This window comes from Tachypleus tridentatus, chromosome 1 (assembly GCF_004210375.1).
Source record: "Tachypleus tridentatus isolate NWPU-2018 chromosome 1, ASM421037v1, whole genome shotgun sequence".
Lineage (NCBI taxonomy): Eukaryota > Metazoa > Arthropoda > Merostomata > Xiphosura > Limulidae > Tachypleus > Tachypleus tridentatus.
The window spans coordinates 15,962,984-15,976,831 of record NC_134825.1 but is presented as its reverse complement, the minus strand read 5'-3'; the positions used below and the strand labels follow the sequence as shown (position 1 = coordinate 15,976,831).

At 30.8% G+C, this 13,848-nt stretch overlaps 1 protein-coding gene across 1 annotated transcript in view; it reads right to left on the bottom strand.

The window, feature by feature from the left end:
* Positions 1-6,237, bottom strand: part of LOC143243390 (putative E3 ubiquitin-protein ligase makorin-1) — a 34,399-nt gene extending 28,162 nt beyond the window's left edge. Inside the window, exons 1-2 of the mRNA XM_076487266.1 lie at positions 6,136-6,237; positions 297-425 (exon numbers count right to left, since the gene is read on the bottom strand). Of these exons, the coding sequence (XP_076343381.1) occupies positions 297-425; positions 6,136-6,170 (164 nt within the window). The 5' untranslated portion in view covers positions 6,171-6,237. The remainder of the gene's footprint in view (positions 1-296; positions 426-6,135) is intronic.
* Between the last annotated feature and the right edge of the window lie 7,611 nt (positions 6,238-13,848).

Sequence of the window (13,848 nt, the reverse complement as noted above, 5' to 3'; positions counted from 1 at the left end):
ATTAAAGCACTGTTGTCTCTAAGTAGCCAAACTCAGGAATATGAGCAGCTGAGAAACTATAAATATTTAAGAAATATGAAACAGAATTAAAATACTAAACTTAATGTTTGTTTATAATCAAAAGATTACACAGAATTGTATTTATTATTGTCCATTTTAATTATGATTATGTACACAACAGTTGAAATTATATTACTTCTGGTCTGTATTGTTAATTTACCTACTTTCACTACATAATATTGTAATGTCTTACACCAAATTTCAAAACTTTTTCCATTCAGATAATTTTTTTTTACCTGCAAACACTATCAAAAATACATCGTCCTTGAAGGTAGTATCTACAAATAGTGTCTGGATTTCCTAACGACCTGTCATGAGAGAAAGGGCAGTTGTTTCCCTCTCTGCAAGCCCCACTGGCAAAATAACTACAAATGAAAATAACATATCTTTAATAAAACAGCTCTATTTTAATCTCAACAATGATTCCTTACTAATGGTAAAGTTTCTATATGAGTAAGTTTTCCAAAGTGATGCATATTTTAAAGCATTATTATAGCAATTTTGTAGCATTTGGAAAATAAATTCAAAATGAAGAGAATTTCTCTTGTATGTGGCTTTCTTACTGAAGTTGATCAAAAGTTTCACTGTTATGTACGGCTGTAACAAACAGTATGATATGGATAAAACATACAGAAAACAAGTATAAAAGGACAACATAAATGTACAATGAACATAATAAATTTATTAGTTTATTGTTCTTATGAGACTTTGAATCACCTTTATCTAAGACATAAGTAAAACAGGTATAAGAAATATTCATAAAACTAACAAGTTTCATTAAGAACGAGTTTATTATCCACTGTGAAAAAGTACATTAATTTTTAGTTTATGTAATCAAATTATCAAACGTTCTGTGAATAAATACATTCTAAAAATGTTATTAAGCCTTGACTTGAATTAATTTACACTATACACTTACAGTATAGCACTTTTAAACAATACTTACACAACTATGTATTTGTTGAAAATATTTATCAGTAATAGTCAAAAATAATCATTTGAATGAAATACCAAAACTTACAATCTTATGTATTTCTTTACACAGTTATTTTGTAAGCTCATTTAATATTTCTTTTAGTAAAGTACCAAACCCAGGATTCACAGTAGTTTTCACAATGACCTCTGGTTCTGATGAACTTGGTAGTGACTTAGGTTAAATTATGCTTTAATTCCCCAAAACATAACCAATGGCTATCAGAAACTTCTGTTTCTCTTCACCCCACTCATAAATAACAATTATAAGGCATATAAGACTTTTGGGTTTAACTGATCTGTTGAGATTGGGTTATGATATACATTTCCTTAATTGAGGTTTATGGTCAGCAAGAAGAGAGTCAGAAGCCACAAAGAAACTTTAGAAATAACCTCTGGACTACAGTCCACAGTTTCTTAATAAAACACTCTAAACCAAAGCCAATCATTTAACAGAAACATTAAGATTTTATTAATGATAACACTTAAGTCCTTACCTTTTTTTGAAGTAACATCATTAATTCTGTTACAAAGTATATTACAAACCCTTCTAAATCTCCATACATCAGTAACTGTATAATATTAGTGTTACTAGTAAGTCTTTATGCAAGATTTTGATGAAAAGTAATACATGTCTAAGTATAAACTTTATACAATGGTTTGGGCAGATGTCCTTCATCAGGCAGTATGTATTGCATTATATATAAATTAGGCTGTAACACAGTATATACTGCATGACAAAAGGTGTTTGTCAAAAAAGTAAAATACAACATTCAAGTAGACATGTCTTACTTTATCCTTTACTATTTTTAACCTGAAGTGTTTCTTGTCTTTTTGAACAAAAGAACTAGAAATGTAATTGTTTTTGCTAATATATACATGTTACTGATATTATCTTTAAAATCTAGTACTGTAAAAAACCCTTTATCTGGGTAATCTTGTACTCTCAACAAGATTACCTCTCTACCTTCATTTTTTAAAATAAACATCAGTCCTCATGAAGTAACCCTTTTATCCCCTGAAGTTGCTGTAATATCCCTCCTCTAAGCCCTTTCCAACAGGTTAATGATCTTTTATTTTTGCAATCAGTACATCCACAATTAGACCCTGAAATTCTTTCAGTTTTACTATTAATGAATGAATATTATCTCAATGACCTGATTAATACCATGCCAACTTCATTTTCCTCACTCACACCACTGATTTATTTTATACATTTATTTTAATTGTGTGATCAAAATGCATCACTTTACTTAAAGACCAAATATCAGACCAACTGACCAACTGATCTCAGTTATTATGTAGTACCTCAACCCACCTACACAGTAAACCCAATAACCCTAGCACTTTTGGAAAGTTCAATTCCTAAAAGTATCAGGCTTATTGGGTTTCTGATGCTAATTTTTCTACTGTCTTATAATATCATGGCACGGTGCCTACAGAAATGCATAAAAATATACTTTATTAACTAACAAATTCTGCTCTGATCAATATCATAAATGTAAATAAGAAAAAGATCAAAGCCCTGACCCTTGAGGTACTCCACTTGTTACAAGAATCCAGTTTGAATGAACCATTCATAACAACCTTTCACTTCTCTCATCCAACCAGTATATATAACTAACTTTTTCCAATTCTTGTTTATATGATTTTTTGGCTAATTTTGTATGTGTTACCTCATTAAGAGCAGTGCTTGCTGTGTCAAAAAACATTTGTAATAATTTTATTACTTTGGCAATAATTTCAAAATAATATAATATATATATATACAAGTTTATTTTGTAACAGAAGCTGCTTTTTCATAAAATCTAGTTTCAATGTTCAAATGTATTTTACTTACAACCGTTATTGTTGGTTTCATAATCAAACTGACTACTGTACATCTGAGAAAGACACATTGTTACACTGATGTAAATTTCACCCACCATGATTTAAAGTGTTATTAATATTACTTTAAGTAATTTCCAATTATTACTTTAATTGCACTTTTACATTTCTTATTTACAGAACTGTAATAAACAACATTATCATCATGGTCTATTGGTTAAAAGTACTTGTAATTGTTCATTCTGCCAATATAATTCATAATATCAAACCAGCAAGCTTACTGGTTCATACAAGTCTGTATTCTATAGAAAAACATTTTGTATGGTTAGGAAGAATAAATTGTTTGTTTTTTCATAGAGAAACAAGGAAGTGATGAATGTAATTTTAAATAACATCACAAACATCTGTTTAAATATAAATACCTTTTATGTTACTAAAAATGTGTTTAGCACACAGCTAAACAGGAATGTTAAGGAATTATTATAAATAAAACATGTTTTAACAATAGGTGTTATCATGTTATTTCAAACTCAAGTTAACTTAGCTTTGTGTACTCAAAAGGAGAAGAATGTATACATTACCTATCAATACAATACACTTCAAAGAGTATTTGCAAGTTTTTAATTTGGTCAACAGAATTAATATTATTACTTGTCATCTGTAAAAAGGATAAATGAATTTAATGTTATTGATCTTCATTTAAAAAAATTAATTAACTATTTCAATGAATAATTTCTTTAACCATTGACTGTTTATCTCATGTTTGAATTGTGTGTCAGGTTTTGATATTATATACACTTCCAGCAATCTGAAAACAGCCAGGTTGAGTACCAACAAACTGTAGAAAATCTACATAGACCAAGCCCACACCTTTCCATAACATACTCAAAAATATTTAACAGTTTACTAAATCATGATTTATGTTTAGTGAATTAAAAAAAAATTATATTACATCATTTCAATACATGTTTTTACAGATCTTTTTTATATTACCACATTTCAATATGTTTTTTACAGATCTTTATATTACCACATTTCAATATGTTTTTTACAGATCTTCTTTATATTACTATACTTTAATGTGTGTTTTTGAAGGACTTCTTTATATTATCATATTTCAATACATGTTTTTACAAGGCTTTTTCATATTACCACATTTCAATATGTTTTTACAGATCTTCTTAATATTACTATACTTTAATGTGTGTTTTTGAAGGACTTCTTTATATTATCATATTTCAATACATGTTTTTACAAGGCTTTTTTATATTACCACATTTCAATATGTTTTTACAGATCTTCTTAATATTACTATACTTTAATGTGTGTTTTTGAAGGACTTCTTTATATTATCATATTTCAATACATGTTTTTACAAGGCTTTTTTATATTACCACATTTCAATATGTTTTTACAGATCTTCTTAATATTACTATACTTTAATGTGTGTTTTTGAAGGACTTCTTTATATTATCATATTTCAATACATGTTTTTACAGATCTTCTTTATATTACCACATTTCAATACATGTTTTTACAGATCTTCTTTATATTACCACATTTCAATATGTTTTTTACAGATCTTCTTTATATTACCACATTTCAATATGTTTTTACAGATCTTCTTTATATTACCACATTTCAATATGTTTTTTACAGATCTTCTTTATATTACTATACTTTAATGTGTGTTTTTGAAGGACTTCTTTATATTACCACATTTCAATACATGTTTTTAAATAGTTTCTTTTATGGTCAAGTTCTCATTTAATGTTTTGCTTTCATTTGATATAGTCATTCTATAAATCATTCATCTTCTCAGTCACTTTAGCCTTTACAGTGTTATCCTTTTCCTCTTTTTGAAAAATGTCAGTTTTTTAATTAAAATTTTAAAACAACTTTTAAGAATCAGTGATGTCGCAAAAACCCACTTGTAGAGAAATATATATGCAAAAATGGCTCGTTTGGGTTGAGAACCGAAACGAGCCATTTTTGCATATATATAACTTTTAAGAAGTTCCCAAGTATGTCCCACCTCACATCTACATTCACTATTGATAACTCTTTCTCATGGCCTCAAAATTAGTTTTCAAAAAGTTAGTAACTAAATAAAATTTTATCATTATGTAATAAAACATCATATCTAATTATGCAATAATCACTCTTAACATAAATTAACAGCAATGAGGCATTTGTGTTTAGACATACAGTGTGGGAAACCTTACACAAAGTACAATAATTCTGTAACTGAAATGTAAAAAAAAAGCAAAATTTAAATTTTTAATACTACATGGTTTCACTTTTTAAGTAACTTTGAATTACAAGTTCAGTCTCATGCAAGGTATGCTCTGCATTTCATCCCCCCAGTGAAAATATTACGACCTAATGACATATCTCTGTTAGCTGGTCTGATCACAGGTCATTATGTACAGGCATATGTGCTTTGCTTTATTAAACAGTAACACTCAACACAACAATAATATAAAATCAAAAGTTATTAAGCATGTTCAAACTGCAGTTAATTTATCCAGTAATTTACACTTCCATCAATTCTCAGAAACTTGATCTTAGTAGGTTGGTTAATAGAGCATTTATGTTTAATGTTTAAGCAAATTTCACTTGTATGATTGTACACTTGCATGGAAACGTGAATTTTTTTTTATATTTGTTTCCTTCTTATAAAAAAATCGTATTTCACGTGATAATAACAATGTTAGAACTGGTGTAAATTGTAAACAAACAAAAAAGTACGTAGTAATTTAGTAAGTACTTTACCTGATATTTGAACGTTACGGTTAGATCGAGAGCTAAGAAAATGTCAAAACAGAAACACCGGACGAGCTAAATAAAGTATAATACCAACAGTTGTCCGCGATGAATTTTAGTACAACTACTAACAAGTGCTATTAGTAGTAGTATTAGCAATATCATACAATTATTGAATTAACTAAGTAATTGTAATACTAGTAGTAATACTAACAGCAGAAATATTACATTTACAATTACTAACAGTATTAGTGATAAAACTAAATAATAATTCAATATAAATAATAATAATAATGTAATTTGTAAATAATTACTAAACTAGGTCTTGAAAGGTTGAAAGTAGAATTTTCACTTTTCGGCCTACTTCTGAATAATTCAGCTTATTCATACTTCATTATTTATTTTGCTATGTATACAGACTTCTTCCTTAGCCAACATTATTATAAATCATAAATTAAGCACATATAATTGAAAATATAATGAATAAGAAAAATAGTCAATTTCACTTACCGACACAAAATTCCTCCGGAGCCACCTTCCGCCATAACAATTTTTGAAGTTTTTAGTTGCGTTTCCTAGAGGGCAACATAAAATAGGTTAAATAACATGAAAGATACAGTTAACCGCACAGGTAACACAGACAGATTATAAATAAATAGGTTATAAAATCGTAAATATGTTTTGAAGCTAATGTTTCTAAATAAAGCTCTTTGTCCAATCATAAAGCTTAAAATGAAAGAACATATTTAAGTTTGAAAATTGCGTTAGCGGCATTTCAAACGTTAAGCCATAGATGTTTTTTTGAAATATACATCTTACATATATAAAATAAATTCGTAAACTTTTTAATGAACAAACAGGAGCTTGTTTAAAAACAAGGATGTCCCTTCCAATTATAACCACCCAATTCATCAAATGATCTAAATTTCTTTGTGAATCTGCGGTATCTTTGAAACAGTCACATCAAAAAAGTTCAATACAAGCTGTGAAAATTAAATATACATATATAAATTAAAACTGAAACAATTTACACAAACTTTTACATTCTAGAACAAAGAAAACTTTTTTAAATAAGAATAATTTCCTTTATATTGTTATATTTTGTGAAAGTCCTTTGAAGCACGTATAAGTCAAAGAATAGAAAATATTTCAATTGTGTTCTTGTTGTCGGTAAAATGTTTGCCTAAAGAAGTATCTCTAATCTGTAATTTAATATGGTTTAGATGAGCATTTCTTAACCTTTATACTTACACGCCATAAATTTCAAAACATTTCTCGATGGTCACTGAAAAGAATTATGAAACATATGACAATGTTATTTAACAGTTGCTACGCTGAGTTCATGCGCATGACGTTAATTTACAGCTAGCATTTTGCGATATATTATGTGTTTTGCATTATATTTTTTCTGTTTTGCAACATTTTTATAAAGTACTCCCATCTAATCTTAAATCAAAATGCCGCACTTCAAACTGCTTTGCGGCGCATCAATGGACTTCGTCAATGGGTCCTACGGGTTGAAAAACTGGTTTAAATGTTTAATTGTTTGACTACAGAATCTGTGGCCTGTTTGTCTGAAGTATTGCAGTAAGATGTTTTATCTTATGGCTGATTCTTTTCTATTTTTGTAAATATAATGGCATATACAATTCAGGCAACGATAACAAATTAATTTATTTCTGAAACATCATTTGCTACTGACTACATTCATTTTGACACAAATTGTAGGCATAAAATCACAGAAAAAAGTTTCAACAAATACTGCAACAGAGGTGTTCGCCTAACTCACAACTAAATGTATTCTCGCTAGTCGATTATAACCTGTAGTACGGACTGCTTGTTCTAAAAAATTCTGTTAATCACATTAGTAATTTTGGTATAGTACAAGATATAGTAACTTCCATCATTTACTAAACTTTCGAGCTTGTTCTTTTTTGTAGGAAAGATTGCACAACCATATCATTTCAGTGAAATCTAGTCTTACTAGCATTAACATTATAGCATCATTCCATTTTATCATCAAATAACTTCAGGTGTAAAGTCATGTATGATATAAATGATGTTTCTTAGTTTCTCTACATAGTCTGTGTAACAGTTTGTTGAGTGACTGTCATCTAGACGTGAGTAAAGACTGTCAATAACACTCTAAATTCACTACTAAACATCACTGATAACAGAATGTTGACTACAGCTTTATGTACTGCCATTTACTAACTGGTAAGTAGCTTGAGAAAAGACTGATACATTTACATATTTGCACAAACAAAGCTGATTAAAATTATGTTTCTAATTGGTATGAAATTAGTTCTTTGATGAGTTTATTCGTAGATTTTCTGCTTCCATATTATAAACAGCACATGCTTCTAACCATTTTTGAAATAGTCCGTTACAACCATAGTGTATTTATTCCTACAATTACTCTATGGGAGAGAACCAAACATACTGGCATCCACATAATGCACAATATCGATATAGCTATCCATGTAATTTTTTCCCTGGACCTTTATCCAGTCTCAGCACACCTCACACAATTTGCTTTAATTCTCTAGAAATATTCCAGAATCAAGCCTAATAGATGTATATCATTATTAATTTCAATAGCTTCTTAACATTTAAGTATCGAATCACAAGAAGGGAGTGGAGATGATAGAAAAATTCAGATATAGAGACTATGAAAGAGCCAATTGTATTTGTTGTTTCTGTCCACTGGTACCTTCTAATTTTCAAATAACAAGCCATTTCGTAGTCATAACAAATCCCACTGTCCTCATTACAGAAAGACTGATTTCTATGAGTGTTTTCTGCACTCTTATTAATCCACTGAATAATTTGATTTCGCCTAGTATATCTTGCCTGTGCATCTTTCAGCAGCTCTTTCGCCCTTGCTCGTCCCTGGAGGTTAAAAAAGTGCACATGCCACGACGTTTGGAGCGTTATTTTCAATATTCCTATAAATTACATTTTTACTACTTACGTCAATGAGATTGGCATGAAAACGTAGTTTATAATTTTTAATAATAATTTTAAAAATTATAAATGTTTTAATTTAAAAAAAATGTAAAGAAAAATATTAAGTATCGGTTTTTGTGTGTCACATAACACGTTCAGTCGTGTTATTGCTCAGTTTCAATTTTGTTACTCCCACCATACAATATGTACAAGTATATAACGAATTAGAAACTCGAATGGGAGATACAGTTTGGTTTGTTTTGAATTTCGTGCAAAGCTACACGAGGGTTATCTGCGCTAGCCGTCCCTAATTTAGCAGTGTAAAACTAGAGGGAATACAGTTAGTCATCCCCACCGACCGCCATCTTTTGGGCTGCTCTTTTACAAACGAAAAGTGGGATTGACAGTCACGTTATAACGCCCCCACGGCTGAAAGGGCGAGCATGTTTGACGCGACAGGGATGCGAACCCGCGACCCTCAGATTACGTGTCCCACGCCTTAACATGCTTGGCCATGCCGGGCCCTGGAGATAAAGATCATCTAAATTTAAAATAAGAACCTCCCACCTCTATGAGGTGCTGAGATATTATTATGTTTAACAAATCTCATAGAGTGGCTCCGCCCTTCACATCAATCATTTGAAAGTTCTTAACTAGTACCACCTACTATTGAGTAGCTCAAGTTTAAAACAAATAGAAAGAGAATTTTCCCTCTACGTAATTCTAACAGTTGTTTATAAGTGATTTGATGGCGAATGAAAGAATTTTGTCAGAACTAGATGTGTGATTAATAAGTCGTGCCTCTGAACAGGAATAGGATTTTTTCAACCCACATGTACTTCACTTGGAGACCCCACTAAATTACAGGAATTTTGAGGATATTAATACTGCAATTTGATGTGTTTTTTTTTCTAAAGTTATTGCTTAAAGTTTACAAAAATTATTATTTCTACATACCCCACCCTCATTAGGCTTAATGATAGTACGAATGCACGAGTACAGAATTTCGCAACACGGGTACGTACACTAAATCAATGTTTTGCACTGTATTTCTCATTTACTTTCTATGTTTTAAGAAATATAACTAAAAGTTAAACATTTATGAGTAAACAGTAATAAGTATATGTATATTTAAAGACATATTTGACGTACGCTAGCCGAAATAGTATACTCTTATAGGCCATTATATAGTTAGGCCTACTGCATTTGTGTGTTTCTAATTGTCTAAAGTCTAAACTGAGGTAACATTAAAACCACATTCGAAACTTGAGAACTTTAAAACAAGAGGGCAGTATTAAAAATATGTGCCCAAATAACCCCATCGTACATACATGCTACGAAATTCGACAGATATCAAACAGATAAGGAGAAGTTTGTTTGTTTAGAATCAAGTACAAAACTACACAATGGCTATCTGTACTCTGCCCACCACGAGTATCGAAATTCGGTTTTTAGAGGTTTAAGTCCGCAGACATATTACTGTTTTACTGGGTGTGTTTTTCTTATAGCAAAGCCACATCGGATTATCTGCTGATCCCACCGAGGTGAATCGAACCCCTGATTTTGCGTTGTAAATCTGGAGACATACCGCTGTACTTGCGTGATTTCGCTAGGAGGCAATGAGAAGCGGTACAGAAACACCTGCGAGGTAAATTGATTGGCGAGACTCAGAACCTACAAAGTTTATTGGACCAGCGCAACTTTGAATCATACAATAAATGTTTTCACACATTCTAATTGCAATTTTGTTAGCCTTGGAAATTTATTTTGTAAATGTTGTATGAAATATAAACCGCTTGGTACAATATTGTGTTCCTGGAGAAATGGCAAGTACTAATAAAACTTTTATGTTCTTGCTCTGTAGGTTGTATTACAGCATTATTTACAGTGGGTTTAACTTTAAGTGTTGAAAGTAAAATAAACACAGAAAATTCATTGGACATGTTTAACAGTTGAAACTCTCAGGGTACGAACTTCGAATCCTCTTGATTAGGGCCCGGCATGGCCAAGCGTACTAAGGCTTTCGACTCGTAATACGAGGGTCGCGGGTTTGAATCCCGGTTACACCAAACATGCTCGCTCTTTCAGCCGTGTGGACGTTATAATGTGACGGTCAATCCCACTATTCGTTGGTAAAAGAGTAACCTAAGAGTTGGCGGTGGGTGGTGATGACTAGCTGTCTAGAAGAAAGGAGACAGCTGTTCAATTTATTTCTGATATTTAGGTTTTTCTTTTCATTATATTTGATGAGTTTTCTACAGGCTGAAGAATGAAGTAATAAACGTAATAACAGAAAAATATAAAATTTTACTAAAAAAATTATATATTCACTTAAGAGGTTTTAGAAATTATACAAGTGAAATGTGAGATTTTTGAAATTTTAATCTCCAAATGAAATCACTTTGCTCTAGTACTAGTTAAAAAAAAGAATCGATAATTTCACGAAGAAATATTAATAAAAATACTTCGTTAAAAATCTTATTTTTATGTAAAAACCTTGTAATGTTTAGTGAAAGTCTAGCAAATTTTCTGAAGATACACCATATATAAATTAGAAGTTACTTGTATGTCAATTAGTTATGGTTACGTCCGATGGGACTAGGTAATGTCCGTAGATTAAGTGTTGTACCACATCACATGTGATTTTGACATCTTGAATGACACTCTGTTGTACGTTAGGTTGGTCGTCTTTAATATATTGTGCTTCCCTCTTATCTATATCTCATCAAGATATTAAAGTTATACTTCTGAAGATTATGGACACTTATTCCTATGTAGCCTTCTAAATTGCAAAAAACGTACAACTAACTTCAGTGTTGCGTATTTTGTGACTATACGACTAATAATAGAAATGACTGATGGCTCGATAACACTTAGCTAATCTTAACAAGTGGAACAACACCCCTTTTATGTAACATTCAATGTCTTAGTTTCACAAACAATAGCATGTTCTTTTCGATGTTGTAGTTATAATAACAGTGCTACAGGTCTATCGTGACAGGTATGGGTCAAAGGTCATGCCATATCACGTTTGTTGACTCGCACTTAAATTTCATTGAACTATAATTTTATTAATGTATTTTAACAAGTTTGGTATCAAATTGTGGATTATAATTCGTCTTTTTAGTATGATACATTAATTTATACCTTTATTTAAAAGTAAATATTAAAAAGAAATTCTACACATTAACTTCTGTGTGTCATGCTGTATGTCCAAGTACAAAGTCTGCAGTTTCTTACGAATTAGGAACTCAAATTACTGACAAGCTAGAATATCAACAAATAACCTACAATCTTCCTAGTTTGCTAAGGTATCGCTCATGTACCTATTCCAACACAGACCCTTCTACTCTCTTTCCATATTTGTAAACGCTACCTTATATATCTTATTTCTGTTTATGATATGTGGGTAATCAATCGAAAGCTCAGAATATCTTTCAACTGTGTTTTTTCTCAGACAGTATCAATTGTTATGACGTCGTACCAGTTTTGAGAAACAAATTATCAAAAGTTTAAAACGTATTTGTAAATAGGAAAATATATGTGCATATATAGATAGCGTATTATAACTGAAATGTGACTATATATTATGGCCTGGCATTACTAGGTAGTTAAGGCGCTCGAGTCATAATCTGAGGGTCACGGGTTCAAATCCTCGTCGCACCAAACATGCTCGCCCTTTAAGCCGTGAAGGCGTTATAATGTGACGTCAATCCCACTATTCGTTGGTAAAAGAATAACCCAAGAGTTGGTAATGAATGGTGGTGACAGATGTATAGTTGGATATTTGTATACCAGTTATTTCTCCGTGTAAGACAGATTCATACTTGAATGTTTGTGTATCACTTATTTTCTATGTTAGACATATCCACATTCAATTTTATAAGACAACAATAATAATATAATTATAATTCTTGACGTCAGAAAATTACGTTGGTGTATCAAATTTTGATATAAATGATGAAAATACCATGACCAGGGCGCATTCGAAAGATGGAACTTTTGTCTACAGGGCCAAACTGGGAATCTTAATATTATAATAAGAATAGTATTATATTATATCTACTTGGTATTTTTTATTGGGAATGGTTTTCGCTCGATTGTAAGTGCAGAACTCAGAAAAAAGTAAAACTTAATTATTCAATTTTAGCAATAATCGATATATTTTTATATCACTTTACTGTTTCGGGAGAAAACGTAATAGAACACTTTTGTACTCCTAGAAGAAACATGTAGAAAATAATATTATTTATTACCGAAGGCTATTAGATAAATAATTATAATAGTTATAAAAAAGCCATATATATATACACACAACCAAAAGTCATATGATAGACGTGAGGAAATTCTGAAAATTATAAAGCTTCACGACATATCACAAATATATACACAACAACATGTACAGCAGCTGCTACTTACGTTTCATGTCCAGAAGACGATTGTATTGCAATCTGTGTATTAAAATCTGTGGTTGTTTTTATCGGTTGAATATTTTGATGAAAGTAAAAATGATAAAATGTCGAATATATATTTTAAAATGTTATTTACACAACATAGTTAGCTTCTGTCATACATACCTCAGTATGATTTATTTACACTACGTAGTCACAAATATCTCAGTATGATTTATTTACACTACGTACTCACACATACCTCAGTATGATTAATTTACACTACGTACTCACACATACCACAGTATGATTTATTTACACTACGTAGTCACACCTGCCTCAGTATGATTTATTCTGCCTTTTATGATTAATTTCGGATATCTTTTGTAATATGTGTCAGAAAACACGCGTATATATTTCAAAAAGTAACAATATGGATTGTCAACAAAGAGTTCTCAGATCTTAAGTCACCTGGTTCTTCAAAAGTCACTGTTGATTATATTTTGCGTCAGTCATACATGCTTTTATATCTGTTCCAATGTTCAAAAATAAGGCATCAAATGCATATAGTAACAAGCTTCTGAATGCAACTTTTATAAAATTCTTGGGGTTTGGAGGAAAAGAATGTAAAGAGGGTAGTTTTGACATCTCCATGTGTTCCAAGCTTTTTTCCATAGAGATAGTTCTGCAAGCTTCGGAACAAATGATAATCTAATAGAGCAAGGTCTGGAGAATAAGGAGGTTAGGAAGTTTTTTCCAGTCTATCTCTCAATCTTTGCAGATGTAATCCTTGCTGGATGGGGCCGTGCATTATCCTGATGTAACACAACATCTTTACGAGTGATAACAGGCCTTTTTTCTTTCAGTGCAACATTGAAGCGCT